Source organism: Eimeria maxima, genomic scaffold (genome assembly GCF_000499605.1).
Source record: "Eimeria maxima Weybridge genomic scaffold, Emw_scaff274, whole genome shotgun sequence".
Classification (NCBI taxonomy): domain Eukaryota; phylum Apicomplexa; class Conoidasida; order Eucoccidiorida; family Eimeriidae; genus Eimeria; species Eimeria maxima.
Window position 1 is genome coordinate 4,907 of NW_013565589.1, and position 22,926 is coordinate 27,832.

The following is a 22,926-nucleotide window of genomic DNA, read 5'->3' on the forward strand; positions in this document are numbered from 1 at the left end:
AGCTCGGTCAACTGCGCTGCAAACGAAGCTTCTCCGCTGCAGCAGACTCCCTCACCCACCGGCGAACAGTATTTTCAGGGAGGCACATTTTATTCGAAAACGCGTTGACTAGTGGGTGAACGGGGTTTCCTGTCTCAGCTCCGGTTCCGGTTGTCTGTGAGTGCGCAGACTGATAGCTCCTCATCAATGCAACCAGTGATAGGCGGGTGTCTTTTGATAGCTGCTCTTCCGAGTAGGCAGATCTTTCTATTAGCGCTTGCTCCACCTTTTGCAGAATTGCCCTCTCCGTTCGCTGCAAAAGCATCATTAGCGGCTGTCTCGACTGCTGATGTTCTGGCGCACACGGTGCCGAGATAACCCCAGCCAAGAGGCAACGGCTGGCATTCAACATGAAGGTGAACGACGGCAGATAATTAGGATGGATGGCTAAACCACCCATCGTGGCAATAACATTCGCTAATATGTTGCAGAATTGCAACGCACTCTGCTGTTGCTGGTGCCACGCAGTGAGAAGCGCTGAAGGTGTTGATTCAATTTGCATATCGTTTACTAGCGCTTGGAACACGACAGAATACAAATATGTTGCTTGAGCCAGCAGCTGCGTGAGCCGTTCGTGCGGTTTATCTCCTGGTCTATGCTGAGTTGAGACATGCTCGAATGGCGCCGCATCGGCTGCCGCTTGTTGCCAGAGTGTCAGGAAGCGAGGACTCCTGAATGCGCAAGTCATAAGTGCGAAGTTCTGGATTGTAGGCATGCCGCAGCACCACCAGCGTCACTTCTATAAGCAAGACAGTCGACAGTTCACAGTTATGCTAGCCTGTTAACCGTACCTGAAAGCCACCTCCAATGATATCAAAACTTCTTCTCGCATCCTTGCTAAATCAGGAGTGGGCGGGAGCGGTCTTCTTCGTCTAGCTGAGTGTATGTGGTTCAACGGCTCATCTAACCGCAAACCCAGTGTCTGTAACGCGGCAGCTGCAGCAGTGCAGCACGCATTTAGGTCTTTTGCTGCTGCCAGTTTATGTCCTGCTACACGTGGGTACTCACCGCATAGCAAGGGCAGCTGCACCACAAAGGGTCTCGCAATTCGCAGACTTAATACCCTCATACTAGCTGCTGCAGACAGAGCACCTGCTGCGGCATGCAGTAGACGACTTCTGTGTTGCTCCTCCTTTGCAGTCAATCCTAACTTCCGCCTGGCAGCTGATGGTACTGAATCCCGTGGGCACATCACTGAAGCTGCCTGAAGTGTCGAAAGTTGAGGAGATTGTGAGGGTTGTCCAGGCGCCGGAATGGTTGCTGGATTTGCTACTTCTGCTGAAGTTGCAGTACATGCGCCAACAGACGGAGAACCAATGCGCGTTGTCAGGTTCTCCCGACGGTGCTGATGCCGCTGCAAAAAAGCTTTCGCCTGCGCTGCACATCTCATCTTCTTGTCATATTGCTGTTTCACCTGCTTCGTCAGCGAGGAAGGTGCATCTCCGGGCAAAACAGGAGGAAGTAGTGGACCCGTGTCAACAAGCAGTGCCTGCGTTCCTGCAGTATCGGCAAATGAAATGCCAAAAGGGAACTTCGGGTGCCAAGCGGGTTGGTGCTGCACCTGCCACTCTGGTAATGCCGTCTCGGTGAGTCGAGGCGAAGGCCCCTTTCCAGAAGCGTCTGTCACGGCAGATGCCGCCACCTCGACACCAATGGGCGGCAGAGAATGGCGCGACAAAAGAGAAGCCACCTGGAATGGCTGTAAAAATGCGCGCCGACAGCAGGCCCAGCGTTTCATCGAATCTGCAGCACACTGGAAGGGGACAGCGGGCAGAAAGGCCAAAGCAAAGCATCCTCCCAGCTGGAAGCACGTTTTGCTGTCACCATCTCTACTCACCGCTTTGGTAAGCGTGCAATTAAAAGTCAGGCTAACTTACATATCAACTGACGAGGGCTATTAAAGGTTAGCCAGTACTAAAATGTACACTAATGTCCTTGTGCTTAGAGGATGGCTGGTGGACGCAAACAATAGAGTATACAGCCAATACGACAATTCAGTAACAACCTGTACCTTTCCGTAGAGAATGTTCCTCTTCCTTCCACCAGGTGCAGCTCCAACTGCCCTTTCCCGATCCTTCCCGCAGAGTCCCTCTACGTTGGCCGCCATTGATCCTTCTATTAAAGGATGTGGAGTTCCAGATACTGCAGTGCTCATCTTCATTACAAGTCGGCGCAGATGGCGGCGCCGTAGTCTGGAGAGACCCGGAGGTCCACTAAAGCCCCAGACGCGATAGAGGTGTGCCAAACGTGCCTACCGCATACAAGCAAGTACCCCTTCCAATGTACTTTGGCCGCAGACCTCGAACATCCAACGAGTTGTTCTAAACTCCAAACGCAGCTGAGTCATCATCAATGTTCATGAATCGCATCAGAGAACACACTTCGTAGCTAAAGAAGACGCACAAGTGTGAGAGAATGCTGCGGGCAGAAGTGGGATGGCTGGTAGCGGGTCGCAGGCCTAGGAATTTTGGAGAAATAACACGTGCATGTGCATTTCAGCATAACGCAAGTAAAAACGTTGGATGCGCTGCCAATACAAATGAATGCAAGCCACGGAAAGTGCATTGGGGGAACCGGGAATGCCCACCTCTCCTTTTGTTCTTGTTCTAGCAACCTCTGCACCTGCCGGCACAAAGCTGTTCCCTGTACCGCGACTCTTTCGCGGTAGCTGATTGCCGCCGGCGGAAGTCGGCAGTTGTGTGCCAAGGTCTATGACTTTTCTGAATTGAGACACGAAGGCACGCCAAGGCAAAGTCACGAACATCAATGCCCTGTGAAATCCTTGCTCTTTCAGCCTCCTTATCATGTCCTGGTCAGTTGGAATTACGGTGAATCCTGCAGGTTTCGATATCCCTCCCGACAGTGCTGTGTTAATGCGAAGTCTTGTTTTCCCGGGCTTGTGGTCCGCAGGATTTTGTTTACGAGAAGCTTTGGCAACCGGTCCAAAATGGCTGCGTTTTTTGGCACTGCCCCAGCGTGGGGAGAGGGCGTCTGCTGCAGCGACCACCGCTGCAGCATACGTTGCCCAGCTTTCACGCAGCTCATGGGTGCCTACATGGAAGACACGATGATTCCTCACTGTAGCCTCAGTAGCGCTTAACTCGGCTGGAAATGCTGCGGATGCAGCAGCCCCAAGTGATGCTTCAGAGGAGTTCGCGGCGGTTGTAACCACTTCCTTTTCAGCGCCGGCCACAACCACTGCAGATTCAACGCTAGTGTCAAGTCCACTACTCGCTGAGTCTGCTGTTACAGAGACACGGGAACTGTCTGGAAGCCGAGAACTATTTTGTTCAGAATGGAGCAGCTTGCGCTGCTGCTGCCCGTGGTTTGCCGTCGCCGCCGAAACGGATGCTAGCAGCCTAGACAACAGTTCTGGGTCCTTGTTATGCTGTGTACGAGACAGGTGTTGCAGCAGCGTAGCGGCAAGAAACGGATCGATACTGGCACCGGCACCACACGGAGTGCCGGTACTACGAACAGGGAGTGTTGCCGCAGTTGTTCCATCCTCTGCGTGCGAAATAGCGGTCAACCTGCGTGACGTCGTTGGTGCCGAAACTTCTTGTGCACTGATTACTTTGGAACACTTCTCGTTCTCCAGCAACCCACCACTAACAGCCAAACAACGTGGTGTGTGCTTTGGGGTCACCTCTGCCTCAATCAGTGCCGTCTTGTTAAATTTATCCTCGCAAGTATACCGTCCAGAGGCAAGTGGAGGAGGGAGATGCGCGTCATGCGGGAGCCGTTGAAGGGATTGCAGCCCATGGAGAGCGTGTGGCTCTGTTGTTTGCGCTTCTGCTGCTGACCCTGATGACAATATCTGCTCTTGCCTTTGCTGTGCCGATCCGCGTCTGGGATGGGGAGCATCCGCAGATGCTGCTGTCGCTGTTGGGGCTGCAGTTGTTCCCGCCGCTGTCGGCATCGTTGCAGATACAGCTGAGAGCTGACCGACAAACCGGGGAGAAGGGCGGGGATACTGATGCACATGATCCGGAGATCGTTTGCCATCATGAGTAGCTGCGGCGTACAGCAAGTACCCCTGTAGAAAAACAATATTATTGGGAACGGGAGCAAACGAAATTTGTTGTACTAAAACGATCATCTACATTAACGGCCTTCCGTGCGAAATCAATGAAACTTACATGTGATCTGTTTGTTCAAAATGAAAGCTGAGAGAGAAGAAAGCAGGGAACTGTGGCGGTAGTGCAAAATATCAAAACTCGAGATGCAGCCTGATAACTGCGAAGAACAGCAGCAAAGACAGCGCCGGTGCAAATCTTGAGTAGCTGCCATATCAATCACTGCAGCAAACCTGTTTTACTGTCACCAAACAAGCAGGCAGTACCTGCTCCCATGAATTGCCAGCAACGGCCCTGGCCTCAGTATTGTTGGCCTGGCACCTGCAAATCGAGGCGCTGAAGCCTAAAACGAAGGCGAATGCGGCGTCGTAAGCCCAACTACTGGACAACAGAGAAAGAGGTGTCACCAGCTCGGCAGGTACACGGACCGACAGCGGCGCAGCATAAGAAACAAATGAAAAGAGAAAATACAGAAAGGGGAAAGGGACATATGCAAGCGACCAAAAGCTGCTAAGCTAGTGTGTGACAGTGCCACAGCGGGAGTGTTACCAAATTCGGTGTATAGAGATGAAGGCTATGCTGCACAGCCAGCCCAAGTTTGTTCAGCGGAGAAGTCGCCCGGTGCTTTATCTTCGCTAGAAGACTGCAGAAAGGCGAACAAGAAACAGGGAAGCAAAGCTCCACATAAAGGGCAGAACAAAACGTGCTCAGGCGAAGTACTCCACTAGGATGCACGCTCTCTGTTTAACGAGCCCAGAACTGCTTTGAAAGAAACGTCGCACAAAACACGAAAATTCCCTACGAAGTTTCAGAATATGCGGGCGACAGGGTTGCGTGTAGCACAAAGTGCAAGAAGGGGATACACAATGAATGTGGAAAGCTACTTTAGAGTTGCCGAAACTTCCACCGGCGTCATCGATGCCCAATGAAGCTCTACCTCCCTTTCTAAGGCCTACAGAAAGAGCATGGCGCAATGCATATGGCTGTAGAAGCGGCTGGCTCTCTAATCTCTGTCGTTCGATACCTTCGACAATTTGCAACCGCTAGATCTACTGGCACATCGGCGTCTACTCCTCTGCCAGTGTGCTGCCAGAAAGGAACAACATGCTCTTGCCAGTATACTCCTACGGATGCGGGAAGCACAGGTTCGCTACACAAGATTACACATCCGAGGCTGACCCAACAGAAGGCCGGCGGCATCTGCTTGAGGTTTGCTGCTGCAAGACTGTTCCCCAAATGAAGTAGGCACGAAAAAGAGGAAGGGGATGCTAGACGTTCCCGCTGCCTCTCAAACATTTGTTGGTGATACTGCCTCTTCATATTGTCTGAACCCTCCTCTTGCGAGCTATGCAGTGCTGCCGGCGAGCAGGCAGGCTCCTGTTGCAACAACAAATACGACGAAGTCCCTCCGAGGTGCTCGTATACTGCAGCGCTAAGGCATTCCGCAATCTCCCTGAAGCCATGGCACCAATCAACCCAACGAAAATGCAGGTTAGGGTTGCATGCCTGCCTACGGAGTCGTTCTGTCGTCACTCTTGGACGGCACACCTTTGCTGGCTACTCTTGGTGCTGTTTCGACAGTGGAGGCTCACGCTTCTGCCTGCCGTACGGTGTCCCCAAATAATGACTCATTACTTGGCAATCCGTTTGCGCAGAGCACATCGTACGGTAGGCAGAAGCACGAGAATCCACAGTAGAAACTGCAAACCACCAAGACTTCCTCAGACCGTCTCGCTTACGTTGTTGACTCATGTGAAGACCGACCTGTCCAGTTCTTGCCTCTTCAGAAGCAAACCTGCCAGAGCTGCTGCTTCGGGTGGCTTCAGGGCAGAGGCATTTCGTTTAAGCTGTGGCAATACGGAGACTAAGAAGGGCAAGGTGGCGAGGTCCGTAGGGATGCCAAGCTCGTCCTGAGGTACAAGCAAGCGAGGCGCACATCAACCGCAGCTTTTTGGCGTTTTTTCGTCGCTGGACTGCACGGAAGGTACAATAGTGCAGGTACAATAGTGCAGCAGTAACAATGTGCGAGGCAGCACATTACGTTAAGAAATGCGCATTGAGACACAGCGGCACGCGGGCACAACAACTGATAATCTAGTGCCTCAGAGTTTGGTTGTCAAGCCTATCGTGTAAATCTTGGATACCCCCAATGTATGACTGCCCGCATGTTGCCTGCTAGTCACGTTGGGTAGTGCTGCATGCAGCAATACTGAGGAGAGCACAATCAGTCGGGGCGGAAAATTTTGGCGGCAAAACAGGTAGGGAACATATGGAAGGTCTGTGAGAAGGCCATGCGCGCAGATCTCATGCATTCATACGACGAATCGCTGAATCTTCAACAAGTCACCAGCGGTCAGACATTTCCGTCTCCTCTCCAGGGAAGCGAAGTAAAGACGCAGGTGAGAAACGCAAGGCAGGTACCTGATGACCCACAGACGATTCAGGAACCTAGCGGCGCTGGCAGCTACCACAACAAACGGGCAGTAGGCTGGGGGAGGAAAGTTGATGCACGATACACCTACACAAGGGTGAATGCAAAAAGCATAAAGGCTCATGATCAGAAAAGTGGTGAACAAAGAAAGGCATGGAAACCGACGGAGAGATGGAGGGGGATAGCTGAGGCACAGAAACACGAATTGGGGCAGGTTATTAAACACAAAAAAGGCACCCTGAGTGTCAGACTCTAGTACCAAACTATCGCATGTCCAAAGTTGCTCGGTTCACCATGCAATAAGCGACAGGACAAAATGCCAAGTGGTACGATGATACATTGGTGCCGACGCCTGCGTGAAAGAGAGACGTGGGAAGACATTACCTAATACGTCTTAGAGAATCCAAAAAAAGAACAGTTTGACTCGCTTCCGTCTGCTTCGCTGCTGCGCGCCAGCTGAAAGCTTCACACAGGCCCTGGAGAAGCAGCGGTGGTCGGCAGCCAGCTGCAGCAAGCAAAGCTGTTGCTTTTTGCACTTCCGACGAACTCAATAGTGGTAGCTGTTGCATTAGTAACAGCAGAGGCGGCGCCCAAGCCTCTGGCATGCGAACACGCGCATTGGTAAGGTCGCGCAACACGGAGAGTAGAACAGCAGGCCCTTCTGGAGTTTTTGAGCTGAGGAAGGGAACCGACAATGCAGGAGTAGGGGAAATGCCTCTCTTGATGTCTTTCGGTTCTGTCATTGTTGAGCTTGTGGGCTGTGCAGTCTCTGTTGCCGAAACAGCATTGCTACAGTTGCTCTGTGATAGTGAGCTCCTATAGATGACATCAAATACTGAAAATGACCTCTCCAGTGCATCTTGAAGAACTTCTGGATCCTCGCTGAACCCTTTACCGCTGTTGTAGGCAGTGTTGCTTCTACTAGTGCTTGTGGTGCAGCCGGTGTTGGTGATGTTTGCGCAGCTGCTGTTGTTGCTGGCTCTATGCCTGCCTCTTAGAGTCTGGCTTCCGAGCAATCTGGCCTCAGAGGTATTTGTGGGGGTGGGAGCCGCAAGTGGATGAGCCCTGGCTGCTTCATTGACGTGACCTTCGGAGGCAAGGGACTGGCGGGCAGTTGCTGTAGTGCGCAGCCGTCCCAAGCTGTGCGTGCTTATGATCTCGTCCTGCCAGGCTACCTGAGAATTACCTCTGACTAACCAAATTCTCCAAAGTCTATGCTGCAAGTTCCAATTCATGTTAGATTACATTTGTTAACGAAGGGGTGAGTTCATACAGTAAAGAACTGTTATCTGAATTGACCCCGGTCATTGCTGGGTATCAGCGCCCAATCTATAGGAAGACGGGGGGGTGTAGTGCACAGGCACTACAATGTGGCTCTAGTGTGATCTCTAGTAGGTCGTTGACCATAACGAGTATGATTATGACATTAGAAATTAAGAATGGGGATTATTGCTGCTAAAGGTTTTGACAATCGAGCACCGTAGAAGCCATACGTTTGTTGGTTTACCCCGCCAGCTGCCACTATCGGCAGCGCAGCGCACTACCTAGTCACTACGCGGGCACCAGATAGGGCCCTTCAGGGATCTGGTTGAAAAAGAAATAGAATTATTACTATATAGGAAAAATATGTCTATAAATACGACATTGGTGGGTGGCAGTTGTAGGTCAGGCTCCTGACAGTGTCGTCACCGTTGATAACCCCCGCCCGTCAAGTTAACGTCAATATTCCACATGAGAATGGTAGGAATATGTTGTGCTTCCTTCGTCATATAGAGTTGGTCTTTTTGTATACCGGAATATCCACGGAAGACAGGGGAGAAGAACTGCTCACATATTTGAACGGAGAAACATTAAATTACTGGTTCTACCTATGGCATACCCGAGAAACCGTCAGCAATTGGGAAGCTATCAAACGTATTATGCTAACTAGATTCTGTGGGGTCCAACGAGAAGAAATAGTCTCACGTTTGTATGAAAGCAGAGGGAAGGGAAGTGCATTAAATGATGCCTCCGTGTTTTCAGCAGTACTATGTAAGGGAGAACCCTTACCGCAGGAGCAGCAAGTGAACAATTTTTAGCGAACATGCCTGACGACATCGTCCTGAGGATGATAAATGAGAGCCATGTCAAATTCACAACTTGGGAAGAAACGCCTACAGAATTTTAAAAGTTTGTAGGGTCTAGAGATGAGACATTGAAACGACGAAGGCAAACTAGGCAATATTTGGAGGAGACCCATCGGCACGGGCATATTCGAGGGGAGTCCCCTAGGGAACCACGAAATAGCAAGAGGGGAAACCTACCGGACTGGCTAGTACCTAGGGAAAATGTTTGTTTCGAGTGCAGGGGCAGGGGGCATGTAGCTTCGCAATGCCCCTCTCGTCAGGAGGTTTTACGTCGTACTGGGAAGATGTGCCGCAAATGTGGAGGCGTAGGGTATTATGCCCCGGACTGCCCTTCCCCGGGGACTATGCGAACTGCGTGAGCAACGAGGCCCGAAGAGAGACAACAACGTGCTGACGTCAAGGACAAGGGACGTTTAAACGATCGAGCCTAGTCGTCCAGGGAGGCGCACGCACTAGGCGACATTCTGATGGTAAGGGAAATATGTGAGCAGTAGCAACAGGACCTAACACCATAGTAGTCTCCCCCGCTTGGGAAAGGAAACTGTTGTTAAAGGATAAGCAAGCGGGAACGGAAGTTAGCAGAGAAGCCCCAGCAGCCATTAGTAGAGCAATGTAATTTAGGGGTTATACAGCCCCCTGAGAAAGAACGCAAGCCCAGTGGAAAACAAGAAAATGATGCACCCGATTTGTACGATAGAGATTCACAGTGGTGGAGAGGCAGCGGGGCAGTCTCCAGTGTTAAAGGAATATTGTGTAATGCAGGAGCGATTGCCACTTTAGGGGTCAAAGTGGAAGGAAACGAGTGCGAGGCACTATTAGATTCAGGGTCATCAAGGAGTTTTATCAATCCTAGGACTGTGGATAATCTACAGCTAAAGATACTGCGGCCAATAGAGGAGTGCATTTTCACAGTGGCCGACGGTGTGCAATTAAGAATTGATCGAGTAGTAAAGGGACTAATAATGTGGTGTAGCGATGTGCGATTGTGCGGACACTTCTTAGTAGGGCCTGTACCATACGATTTAGTATTGGGACTAGATTGGCTAACTGAGCGTAAGGTGGCGTGGTCCTTCCACTCTGATAAATTACATGCATATGTAGATGGGAGATGGTGCTGTCCAACCCAAGCTCGTACCAAGCAGAAGAAAACAGATTGAAAACGTTCCAGCAGCACGTCTGCGGGCCCCTGCGGAACAAGCTTATGATATACTTGCAAAACAGATAGCAGATGTCACTGGATGAGGCGAGGGCACTTTTACGTCCATCTCCCAAAAGGTACAAAACGCCCCATCAGACGGGATCCTTATCTACAGCCCCGATCTACCCAGTCATCTGGCTTTGCTCCGACAAGTGTTAGTAATTTTACTACAACACCATTTCTATCCGAAGTTTTGAAAGTGTAAATTTGCCAAGCAGGAACTTACATACTTGGGATACGCCATCAGTGCAGAGCGAATTAAACCCGCAGCAGATAAGATAACAGAAATAAGGATGTGGCCCGAAGTACTGGAAAATGAGACTCCAGCCCGTCAGTTCCTAGACACCGTTTACTACTGTCGCATGGGTCCGGAATTCGAAATCATAGCTCGGCCTCTTATTGACCTTACACGACAAGGGACACCCTTTGAATGGACAAAATCTCATACTGATGCGATGCGGCAACTCAAACAACAACTGATTGATCATACCACTTTACAGATTCCAGACACCGCAAAGCCTTTTGATCTATACACCGACGCATCAGGATATGCAGGATATGCAATAGGGGTGGTTCTTATATAAGCGGGTCAGCCAATTGGATTCCTCATTTAGATCCTGACCCCCGAACAGCAGTGCAGTGGGAATCTCGTTAATCCATTCATGCACGTCACTAATCAGATGATAAGGCATTTGGCATTTGGTCACTAATTAGATGACGAGGCATTTGGATACCTTAAAAATTGGTTTTTATGACATTTATGCCATCTAAGATCCCCAGGAGGCAAGTTTCTGTCGTTTTTCGATACGCAAAATTGTCCTCTGGGTTCACGCGTCCGACCGCCCCGCACCCACAATGAATATAGCATGAAAACAAGGCACAGATGGCAGTGCTTGGGGCTGGATGACCCGTGTCCCCAGCACTGCGGCGTCGTCCAACAGATGGATAACTCCTTCCTCTATCAAGAACTATTGACCCGGCTATAAGAGTAATATGAAGGAGTTATTTATTTGTTCAGAGGCAGACGCCTCAATGATGGGCTCCCAGTGTAGCCTTGACCGCCTAAAGTTGGAATTTGTCTTCTACTTGCTTGTCGGCGGACTCCTGAGGGCCAATAAGTTCTAGAAGTTTGACCACGGCATTACTGCATGTTTTAAAGTCTGCCTGCATACGTGTGAAATTGGGCTTGCAGTACACCAGGGTTGCAGCAGTGCACCATAGTTTTCGCGATGTTGGCACTTCTGTCTGATGTTGGCACCTTACACCCTCACTCGGTCCTACTAGACAAACTATACACAACCAAAAGGTCTCAACATGTATCTACCGCGTCTATGCATACAACCAATATGGCTTGTTTATCTTTCTATGAGGGATCTGTAGCACCCTGAGATTCAGCACGGTGCACTGGAGCTCACGGCTGGTTGCCTCTGCACCGCGGCACTATTGAGACCTGCAATGAAGCCAGAGTAGTTACTACGGCACTTGCCTAAATGGATCTAGTCTCTCTCCTATGTCTCCAGGCGTTATGGCAGGGAGTAGGTGGCCTGGCATGAGTTATAACGCATGGTGCCCAGCTGAAGGTGGAAGGCATCCACACAAGCAAGCACGAGAAAGCCTTTGGCAATTTACGCATGAACTCTGTAGGCAAGTGCTGAACACCCTTTATTGCGTATCATGTGTCTACTAGGGTGGGGTAAGGGTTAAGGCAATCACTGCAAGGACTATGCACCCACTCCCCCACACCCACCGCCAACTCGCGCAAGCAGCACACGCCATCATGTGACTCTATTGGCCTGAACATGACATTATTAGCTTGCATTTCGTTCCAGTTGCTACGCACCGTGGGTGACCTCATGCTTTACCTGGTTCTCCGCTCGCTTCTTCCATGTGTCGCACCGCCTAGAGCATCTAGAGAGAAAGTTGATTGCCCAGGCTGCTAAAAGCCTATTGTTGCTGAAGCTGCGCAAAAGGCCGCTTCCTGAGGTGCAAAATACAGCAAATTCCCCCGCACTCTGCTCTGTGATACTTTTGAGTTTGTTTGTCTCCTGCATTTCCTCTCCTATTCGGCAGGGTTGGTACCCCAACACTCATAGGCTCTACATCCAAATATTTTCCAAACCCACACCCTTCTTTCTCTGTTAGGGAGGTGGATTTGGCGTTTTCCTTTGCTTTGATGCGGACGTATACCACCTTCGCTGAGAAGTCAACCCTTTGAGCTTGTAGTTTCCTCCCTGCTGCTCAGTCGGTTGCCAATAGCCTTTCTCTTTTGGACAAGCCCCCCATGAACCACTAACGCGCAAGTTTCGAGTTCGCCGTTGGACTTTTGACTAAGTAAGGGAAACTATCGATAGTCGTTATACGCAACACGTTGCTGAACAAGTAAAACCATAGCCAGTTCAAGCAGCTTTTCCCCTGTCAGCATAGAATTAGCCTTCGCACCAGCGCATGCTCGGAATTGTAGTCGATGTGTTGCAAAAACAATTCCTCTGCACAGAGATAGCTACCATTGTTATGCCTCCCCCGCAAACAGCGAAGATTGTAATAGCAACTTTAGTGCTTCATGCGCTTACTGGGGAAAATGAGAAAGTGATGGATTGGCAAGCGCTCGTCCACTGTCAGCGCACCGCTGTGGTCGCATCTAGATGGGTGGCTGAGTCGGAGGCATTCTCTATGCACTGTGTTTGTTGTAAGAACATTTTCCGTTGGACTGAATGCAGAAATTCAGCTTGATTCAACTTGGCGGGGCTCCGAACGGTTGTTCGCTTCCGCAGCTGAGGGCAGATCCCGATCGATCTCTATTCTGCAAAAGAAATGAAAGGCTGATAAGAAGGTGAAGAAGTATTGGGGGAGAGTTCGACATGTGCAAACGTACATGTTATGCATATTCTATCCTACATAGGGCTATGCAGCCCGATGCCCTGTTACGTGAGTGAGGTTCGTTGTTCTTGCGTACATCCGCTGAACTGTGCGATGCTTGCAAGTGTGATGCGGGGTCTTCAAGCTGCAGTGGATCCAGCCACTGAAATGCAGCTGTTCACTCTCGCCAATCTTCAGGAGCCCCGACAAGAGCTTCCCAAGATCCTGGGGCTGCCTGGGAAGCGACGACCTGCCATGAGTTGCAGCACACCTTGCCCCAACTCAATATGCGAGACAGCCCCACAAGCAAGCACGAACAAGCCTCCGTTAATTTACGCCGGAACAGTGTAGACAAGTACTGGGAATCTTTGCTTGCGTATTGGTTGTTTACTAGGGGTGGGTAAGGGTTCATATGGCTACTTCACAGACTTCCCATCAAAGCACATACCACGGTACAGACGAACCCCCCGCGGCCCCAAGCGCTTGAGCAACTGAGCTCAGGGATCGATGTCAGCTGGACTTAACGGACCTTGGCCTTGAGAATTTTGGCCCCATTACAGCTTACAGTAGTCCCTAGATAGGATCCTGGGCCCGCTTTACAAACTACTTGAAAACAACACCACACGTAGTGCCGGTGCTAAGGGTTAGATCTATCTGTCCACCTGCCAGTCTACATTCGGATAGGCAAAGACATGTAAATCCATTCAGTAGAAGGGGTGAAACTGGAAGGAAGGAAGCATTCGCAGTGCAGATCTCCGTTTCACGACAGCACCACAGCCCCATCGATGCTCGTTTGAGCCTTGTTGGCACAGGGCTTGAAGCATCCACCCCTTCCCTTCCCAACTGAGGGCCTTCTGCTTTTCCTTTGCGTTGAGCTCTTTGCTTTTTTTTGGCTTTTCAATAGATTTCCAGCCCCTCATAATGCTGGGTGCATTTTCTGCACTAATCAAGGCTGGCGATCTGTCCCCAACGTACGTCCTTCACGTGCCGTCTCCATGAACAGCTTTCCCATTACTTCCGAAATCCGAATGCTTCTGTATTTTCTAGTCCTGCATTTTCTTCCTTGTCGCCATGTATAACTGTGATTCCGGCCCAGTACGGAGTCGATTTCGCTGTTCAGTTCTTGCAAGTGAGGACAATCGGGTGCACGGATTGCTTCGCCAAACGAGGCGTTGCGTGACTCGGTGAATAGTTTGGTTCTACGTGAAAAGCCAATCTTCTGTTTGGCATCTAGTTTGCAGCCGACAGAGATCCCCACTGAAGACAGCTTTTCATACACGTGTTATCCCAACCCGGTGCCACCGCAGGCCATTGTGATGATATTGTTCTTCTGTGGTGGTGTGTGCGCTGGTGGCCATCAACAATGAGGGGGGTGTTTACAGCGGGCGTGCTCTGGATATGTTTTCTACTGTGGCACGAGCAATGCTTGCCAGCAACGGGAGCACTGATGGCGGTTCCTGCAGCTGAAAACAGGTGGCTCTCTGCAGGGATGTTATCAACCAGTGAATCAGCGGAGGTTCATGAGACGCAGACTGACCCTTTGTTTGGGACGACACTTGACACAGTTGAGGAGCGCATAGATCATCAGTTGATGGTGGGCTTGATGCCAATCCACTCGCCCACTGCCGATGTGCCGCCTCCAAAGCTGGAATTCAGGCCCCTTCGCGCAGCAGCGCTCACAAAAGTTTTTGGTACTTTCGTTGCTCTGGCCATTGGCTTTTGGCTGGTGAGTGCTAGTGGGAAGACACGAAGTGTGCCTCATGTGGGAGGCGCAATGAGCGAAGAAACCTATGGGCTTTCCAAGAATGCAGCAGGGGGAGAGGCGTCAACGCATGACGAAGACACCGCAAGCGAAACAACAGCTAATGATCCGTCGGAAGAAATGAGGAGACTGCAGACGGTGAGAGGGCTCCTGCCAGCGGCATCTCGGCTCGCTGCTGCAATAGGCACGAGTGAAGCTGAGAACATTTTGAGTAGTGTGCATAAATCTTTCAGTGTGGTGGGACACACTGCAGGACTGGCGTTGGACAGTAAGCGCATTGAAGACTCCATTAAAAGTGGTTTGCAGGGCTTGCGCTTGCTTCACACGGTTGCCCTTCGACATGCCGCAGCGCTAGCGGATGACGGCACCCTGGTACCTTCTTTTTCTGTGCTAGAATCGGAAGAAGTGGGGACATGGGTGGAGGACGAAATCAAGCATGTTTTCGAGGGTGACACTGTTCTTCCCTTTATCGTGTATATGCATTCGCTGAAACAGAGTGTGATAGATATCTCCCAGCGGTTTACACGTGCTAGGGACCGTCTTTCGATGGTGACCCCATTTAGAGATGAAAGGGACGAAGATAGGTTGATTTCGGCAGCAGCAGAGCTCGACTGGCTGTTATCTCTAGGTGAAAGAAAGCGACAGATGATTGAAAGGGCAGCAACTTTGAAGGACTGCGCAATTTCCGGCGTACGGATACACCTTAAGTACCATGTGGAGGAGTGGATTAGGACCCTTCAGGGAAGTCTGGAACTAGTGCACGCTCACGTTGATTTGGTCTCCAACGACTTAGAATCGTCTTTCGAGAACAGCAGCACGCTTGAGCATGCCGTGGAAGACACTGGCAATATTCACACTATTAGAAGGAAACTTGCCAAGGTCAACGACCTGCTACAGGGAATGCGCAGAGCGAAGCAAGCTGTCCATGAGAGCACGTCAGTAGAGATTGGTGTTTCTGCTTTTAAGGAGGCCGAGCAACTAATGAAAGAGGCGCAGGATCTGGTGGACGATTGTTGGGAAGCAGCGAACACTCTGTCTTCGCGGCAGGTTGAGTTAAGTTCCAGCGACGTCGCCCTGTTGGAGAGTGCAGCCGCAAAAACCCGGGTCATTGTAGATGAACAGAAAGCCTCAATAGTTGCTAGTTTATCTATTGTTCACAACAGATGTTTGGATGCCCTTCATGGCGACGGCACGATGATGGCCAGTGCTAAGCATATTAACAGTTCAGTAGCCGAGCACCTCCGCAGCCAAGCTTTCAGTATTGAGCAAATGGTGGCTTCGCGGTATCAAGGCATGCAGAACATTGCTACACAGCTAAGAGAAACCAAAGACCTAAAGGATGCCACATCGTTGCTTGAGAATTTGGAAGAGTATTTACCAATTTTTGTGGAGCTCAACAAACGGGCGGTATTGTTGGTGCTGGAAAGCTACTTACACATCATGCTCGAGGACGATATCCAAGCTAGTGTGAAAATCGCCACCCGTGCCTCCTCAAGTAAATTTCTTATAACAGGGCCAAATAGAATGCATTTCGAGGACCTTCGATTGCAGTTTGACGATGCTAAAAAGATGGCTAACAACGCAAGCAATTTAACGGAGGCAGTAAAAGCGGCTGCAAACGTCAGCCAGCATGCCTACGCATTAAACGATTTTGCAGAAGGTCGCTGGAGGGGCCAACCAGATCTATTTGCAGAAGGTCGCTGGAGGGACCAACCAGATCTTCCGTGAGATCTGGCGAGTCTGTTTCTGTTCTTGGAAAATACACGACAATGGACGTGCAGGAGCCTGCGCTGTTAGGTGACGTCGATGCCCTAGAAATCCCATGCAGCTGACTATAACGCCAGCGACGGGTGCCACGCAGTCAGTTTGGCAGTAATTTGCAATTTCTCATTTTCGCTGTAATCAAGGCTTCCTTGCATGTAGACTGTTAAGAGCGCCCAACTCCACTTCACGCCTCGAAGATCCTTGTTGTTTGTCTCCCCAAATGGGGATTTCATTTCATTCTTTGTTTCTTTGTCTATACCGCCACTGTCAGGAAAACGGCGGGAGCATTTAGTATTTATTGCATTAGTTATGCTGCTTTTGACTTCCCCGGATGCCACCCTGGGTACACAGGATTGGCTCCTGCGTTGCCTCGAGATTTTGGTGCCCTGTGCACAACAGTTTTCTGAATATGAATATCTCAGAAGAGATTGGTTTCTAGAATGCAGTGACTGGCTGAATCTATGCAATAATTATGGCTGCCCAGTAGCGGTTTGGATACATGCCTGCAGCTCACACGACGTCTAGCCGCTGGATATCATAGGAATGCTTTGTGGATAAATCCAACAGGTTAGATCTCATCCGTTGCACCAGCATTTACAGAGCACTTAATTGTGGGCACACACAACAAAGCGTCGTGTGTTTTGCCTTGTGTATCAGTGGTGACGACTTCCGTAGTGAGCAGCGCAGTAGGAGTTGCATCGATTGCCGATAGGCAGATGCATTTTCGGTAGGTGTCTTTGTTTTGAAAAAGCTTGCATAGTTTTGGTGGCGGAGAGTCAGGAGGAACTCCCTCGTGTGGACAGGTCCACAAACGGCACCAGCAAATTCGGGTCTGCACCTTGACAACTAGCTAGAGCAGGCAACATAGTCTTTGCAGCTTAGAAGCAAACAAACATCTCGAGCTGTGAAAGCATTTTATCCGATGGCGAAGAATCCATGCCGCCTTGCCAGTCCAACAGCCTGTTCTGCATTCAGTTAGCGCCCCCTGACGCTCTAAGCTGTTTAGGATGTTTCATGGATGCACACACATGCAGGCTCTCTCCCCGCATGTAGCACGTGGCTTCGCTCTCTAGAGCTGCTCAGGTTAGTCTATGATTGCTTGGGCAACCCTCTCGCCATTGTTGGATTTTCTGGAGGAAACGGTGCTGAACGCAGCCTAATCTGGAAATGCCAGTGATAATTGAATAAAAATTGTATGAGGTCTACTGGTCACCACTCAGTAAACTACTTCGCGTACATAGCTTACGAATTGCTCCATAACGGTCGATTACCCAGTCTCTCGCATTCTCCCGTGACGCTCTCCGGGAAGTCACTACTGGCCCTTTGCAGAGACAACACGGCCTGAGGGCTCTACCAAAAGCCCTGTGGTGTGTGCTACCGCAGGCAGTATCCCTATAGTGTTAGGTGGAGACTCTTGGAAACTATAGAGAATCCTGAGCGGAACTAGTATCCTGCTCTATGCAGTTTGTGTTCAGAGGCGGGCAGTGCCTCACAACGCTCTCCTGTGGTCCCCCCGATTATTAGTGAAACTCATCCTTATTGCTTCCAAAGGTAGCGGAAATAAATATTGGTTCAGGAGCCGTTCGCAGCAGTGCAGTGGGTACGAAATCGAATGGGTTGAAGTGCTGGACGCATGAAATGCTTGCTGTGCTGATATGTTAAATTTCTAAGCATCGCTGACCAAATAAAGTAGCTGGCAAGGCCTGCCCATTGCTGTTACAATTTACCCCCGACGTGGGCAACAGCAGTGGTGTTGCATGCAGAATCCCAAGTGGGTAAGCATCATCGATACAGGTATGAGAGTGCAGGTACTGCTAGCGATGAGTATGTGCTATCCTTCCCTTCCCCAAAGCAGCTTCCGTAGCCTACCTGAAATAAAGGATATATCTATCATACTATGCATGGAATAGGTTCCCTAACAACTGCGTCGATTCCATGGCCCCTAGGGCCGCATGCAGTTCACTACATATGCTTCGGCTATTCTCGAAGCATTCGCTACACATCGGAAGACTGTGCTAAGTATTTCTTTGTCTCAAATCAGACTGGATGGTTCTTTCCCGTGATTTTGCCTACGCAGGAGAAGGTGCCCTCTGTGCCACAAAACCATGCACGGACTAGGTGCTGCGGTCAGGAACATGCCACTGGAATGGAAACTGTTCTAAGTCCCCCTTGATATGAACCCATCTTAAATAAGAATAATATTTATCAAATAATCCATTACTACTAGTGTGGTTTTCACGTTTAAATTGATAAAGGAGCGTGTTTGGAAGTAACTGCCACCGTTGGTATACGGATAGACGGTTCCCTAGGTGCCTGCCGGACTGTCCTCGCTCCACCGCAGTGAACCGGTTTTAGTTGCCCTCCAATCCCAAAGCATACACGCCACAAATTAGTTTCTTTATAGTTGCTTCATGCATCGTATAGTGTACTCTGAAGTGCGCAGTAGGTTATACGGTGGTACACAGACATTCGTTCCTTCCAGGGGCTGGTAAACCTCGCATCCGCATGCAGTACGCCAGGAGTTCCTGCATGGTATGTACTGTGCGGACACAAAGGTGTAAGCCTTATTCCATGCTTAAAACATTAAATTTGCATCTCTACCAAGCAAGCGAATTGAAGGAACACGGAATACGCCGAGAAGCTTGATGGGTTGCTCACAGCAGACCAATCCGTGATCGATATCTATGCCGCCACTCCTTCACGCAAGACGTAAGAGGTCTGCATTTCAATGCCACGAAATCCCCACTGGTAGCAGTTGGCTACTGTATAGGATACATTTAACGATGATGCACAAGAGTGGCACACAGACAACTGAAGTTTCGTAGGACAAAGCTGAGTGCTCGGGGACGATGCCAAGACCAAACGGGATAGTATGGCTTCAACTGTGTGCCGCAGTTTTGTGGATCAGCGGATCTGGTACTAGATGTGTCACAGGGTCTTCTTTGTCTGGGACCATTGGGCCATCCTCTTTTAGCTACTTGATGCCAGGCATGAAACCGGAGAGTGGACCATTCGAACTTATTGGGGGTTCTTTCGACGCGAGTCCAAGCGTGGAAGATTCGGCTTCAAACGTGCGGCGGAGCTCCAGTACTGGAAACGTCAATGAGACGTCGGTTGGTCAGGTTCTTCGGAAACCGAAGGTCGACAGTCGGCATGAATCAACAATTGTAAGCGTTTTGGGGGGTTCTGTTGCGCTCTTATTCGTCATTTGTCTTTTGGCGAAAGACAAGAAGCTTATACGTGTTCCAAAAGAGCAAGGTCATACGGCGGTGGGTGCAGATGAATCCTTTTCAGGGGCAACAGAGATTGAGGATTCAGCGCAAGATGGAGCAGCGTATACAACTTTTGGCATTCCGATGGAAGATGCACAAGAACGATTGAATACACTTGAAAATCTACTTCCACTGGCAGCTAGGCTTGCTTCAGCTATAAGCTTAAGTGAAGTCCACTCAAGTGAGGCCAAACGGCTTTTGGAAACGTTACAGCAGAATGTCAAGCCAAGGGGGAAAGCTGAAGAAGGCGTCGAGGACCGTGACACGATGCAAGTGCGGCTTGACTGTGCTTTGGATGCCTTGCGCCGTCTGCACCGCGCCGCGCTTCATGCTGGTGGGGCGCTCGTTAGCAGAGATGCTGACATTCATGCAGTTGTTTTCCCTGTGTCATACGAACAGCACGAGGATCTGTCTCTTCTGCTGCAAGAAGACAACGCAGAGCCTGTGCAGACCTTCCTGAAGTATTTACGCCCTGCTGAGCAGGACGTTAGGGATCTCTCACAGCGGCTTTCTGATATCCATATGGGGCTGTCTCTTGAACCTCAGTTAAAGGATGAAAACGATGGAGAGTTGCTGTTGTCTGTTACCAAGAAAATCGAGCAGATGCACTCGTTGGTCGAAAGGAGGAGACGATCAATCCGTAGGGCAGACATGCTGCGACTAGGGGCCGCCTACGCAGTCAAGTTAGTTTTGCTTAACGCGGTAGAAGAGTCCATATGGAGACTTCAGGGAACGTTCGAAGTGGCGCAGGCTCACGCCTCTCTAGTGTTTAATCGTCACAGTGTATCAAGCCACAGTGATCATCAGGCAGAATCACCAGTTGGGGATCGGGAACGCGCAAATCTTCTCATGAACAAGCTGGATGATATGGAAACATTGCAAAAGAAGCTTGGCAGGGAGATGAAGGCTTTGATATCGAGTATCTCTACAGACGCTGCAATAGCTGCGTATGGAAGGGCTGCAAAACTAACAGAAGAAGGTTGGGCCTTGCTGGCGCACTGCTGGGCGTTAGCGAAAGAGCTTGATATTCATTCGTCCAAACTGGACGATGTTGATCCTGCAGTAATAGTGCCCACAGCAAACAAAATCTGGAGTCGCGCCAAGGCCAAACTAATTAGTATAGATAAAGCTCTAGATTCTGTGCGGGAGAAGTGTAGTGACACCCTCTCCAGCAGCGCCACAACCCCAGGGGGCCGGCATCTGAATACTCGCATGACAGCTCGCCTGCTAGAGGCCGCAGATGCAATTGTAAGGGAAGCAAGTAAGCAAAGTAAGCGATTCAAGGCTTTCAAGCAGCCTGAAGAAGTGACAGAGTTAATAGAAGATTTGGATTCGCTTAATCGTGCGGAGGAAGATCTAATTCAGCTTGTAGGGCTGAACAGGGATGTACTACTTCTACTAATGGCATACAAGTTGCAGGACGTTGTGGAAGACGATATTGAAGAGTGCCAGCGCACCGTTGTAGGCTTGTGCGCACATAAATCGAGTCTCTCAGACCAGCACAAAAGCGTTTTAATTGAGCTTGAAGAGAGCTTCAACAGAAGTTTGAAGGCCGTCGAAGAGGCAGAAACATTCAAAGAAGCCGCAGCGGCTGCAACACTACTGTGGGAACACGCCGGGGCAGTGGAAGATTTCTTACTGGATGTTGGTATGGAGAAAAACTGAGGCATCAACGACATTACATGCTTATTTGTTTAATAGGAACTAGTTATTGAACTTTCACGATGCGGGTTTGTCGCCTGCACCCCAACCCGTTGCGTGTTGCCATATAGTATCACTTTCTGGTTAGGAGCATCATGTTAGTGTTTGTGAGTGTTTGACCGTCAACAACCGCCGCACACCGGGCTATACCTGGTTTTGCAATTGTGAGGATTTGCTATTCAACCCTTTTGTGTGCTGGAGTCTACTGACAGTGCTGAGTGCATTGTGTAAGAACAACACCGTACTCAGCATGGTGTGCTTTGGTGTTGCTATCATTTGTGGACACCACCGTACTCAGGATGGTTTGCTTTTGTGCTTCCATAAATGTCTTTAATTGCCGTTTAGCTTTAACCAGGATATTGTACTTCCCAGCGCATACAACTACAACAAAGTACAATATCCTGGTTGGTTTTCACGTCTTGCCAAATGCGTTTCCGGGTCGTGGTACACAGTTCCCCTTATGTAGCATTAAGGGGATAGTGCAGCCACCTCACCCGTCGTAGGCGTGATTACTGCCCTTCCCGACTCTGGAGTGGACGGGACATGTGTACAGGCTTGCAGCAGGGATATTCATAGGTATCCACACGATTGGCTCCGAGGCAGTCCATCACGGCTTCGAAGCCTTCTGTGGGACGCTCTTCCACTGGAAGAAGGAAATTAGCATTGCTTCATCACCGCCTAGTGGATGTCCTTCGTTTAGCGTAACGGGCTGTACAATGTGACACTGAAGGGCATATCCAACTGCAACGGTGAATTCTTGGTTTTGCGCGCTGATTGGCCGGGTACACTGACCCAACGACCAACTAGTGCGTTGTGCGCTATTTGTACTTAACTGAAGAAGTACGCGGCCCTATGCGTTGGACGCGTTTTAGAACTCAAGTGAGTGCTATTTTACGATCCCAGCTGCGAGGAGTTTCAGTATCGCTCGCACTCGGAGCTGGTTAAATAATGCGCATAGGAGTAGGAAGTCGCCGAAGCCACTATTTGTTGGTTGTTTCGCGGAAGAATGGCCCCAGAATGCTGAAATTACAGAAATCATCGGGGGCAGTCAACACCCAAGCACAATTAAGACACTGAGGAATCCCCTATCCATATAAATCAGCATTACTCGATGCAGATGCCGTCAAAGACCAACTGGCTCGACAGTTGGACAATGTGTAACTAAAGGAGGAGTTTGCAGTGGGACTAGCCATGGTGTAGAGCGGCATGGCGCAACTGGTTGGTGGGGATTCGGTGCCCAATGGGAGAAGCACCGGAACTGTGCAAAACTCCTCCTAAGTGATTTATTTATGCTTATGCACCGCATTAAGGTGCAGTAGGTACAACGAAACGGTGCAACTACACTACAGGCTCTCACGAGTCCTCAAACACACCAAACTAGCATTCCATGCTTGGTCAGCTAGCTGATGACATCTTCTATTCCTATAGGGGTCTTAGCCCCTCTACATGCCAAAAGTACTTCTTAGCTGTGTCAAGCGCATGCTTCTACACATAGTAAAATTCCATATAGGCCCAGTAGAGGATGCTAAAACGCTTCCAACCCTGACCACGGGCATTCTGCTTTTATCTAGGACATGCATAGTAGCATTCCATCCTGGAAAATGCGTAAAAAGCTCAAAACAAGATATCCCAGTTTCTGTACACGAGTGGTCTACTGTTTTCGGGAAGAAAGCGCGCCTTCCTTGTTTTCCTGCTGCAGGA

At 49.9% G+C, this 22,926-nt stretch overlaps 3 protein-coding genes across 3 annotated transcripts; 2 read left to right on the forward strand and 1 right to left on the reverse strand.

Moving 5' to 3' along the window:
- Window positions 1–632: 632 nt before the first annotated feature.
- EMWEY_00025770 (hypothetical protein, conserved) lies at window positions 633–4,138 on the reverse strand (the record flags this gene model as incomplete). The annotated part of the gene is made up of 4 exons (XM_013481109.1): window positions 633–778; window positions 1,048–1,738; window positions 2,051–2,290; window positions 2,627–4,138. 4 exons carry the CDS (start codon window positions 4,136–4,138, stop codon window positions 633–635), a joined length of 2,589 nt encoding a protein of 862 aa, XP_013336563.1.
- Window positions 4,139–14,215: 10,077 nt separating this feature from the next.
- EMWEY_00025780 (hypothetical protein, conserved) lies at window positions 14,216–16,216 on the forward strand (the record flags this gene model as incomplete). Its single annotated transcript, XM_013481110.1, has 1 exon — window positions 14,216–16,216. One exon carries the CDS (start codon window positions 14,216–14,218, stop codon window positions 16,214–16,216), a length of 2,001 nt encoding a protein of 666 aa, XP_013336564.1.
- Window positions 16,217–19,242: 3,026 nt separating this feature from the next.
- On the forward strand, window positions 19,243–21,189 carry EMWEY_00025790 (hypothetical protein, conserved; the record flags this gene model as incomplete). The annotated part of the gene is made up of 1 exon (XM_013481111.1): window positions 19,243–21,189. One exon carries the CDS (start codon window positions 19,243–19,245, stop codon window positions 21,187–21,189), a length of 1,947 nt encoding a protein of 648 aa, XP_013336565.1.
- Between the last annotated feature and the right edge of the window lie 1,737 nt (window positions 21,190–22,926).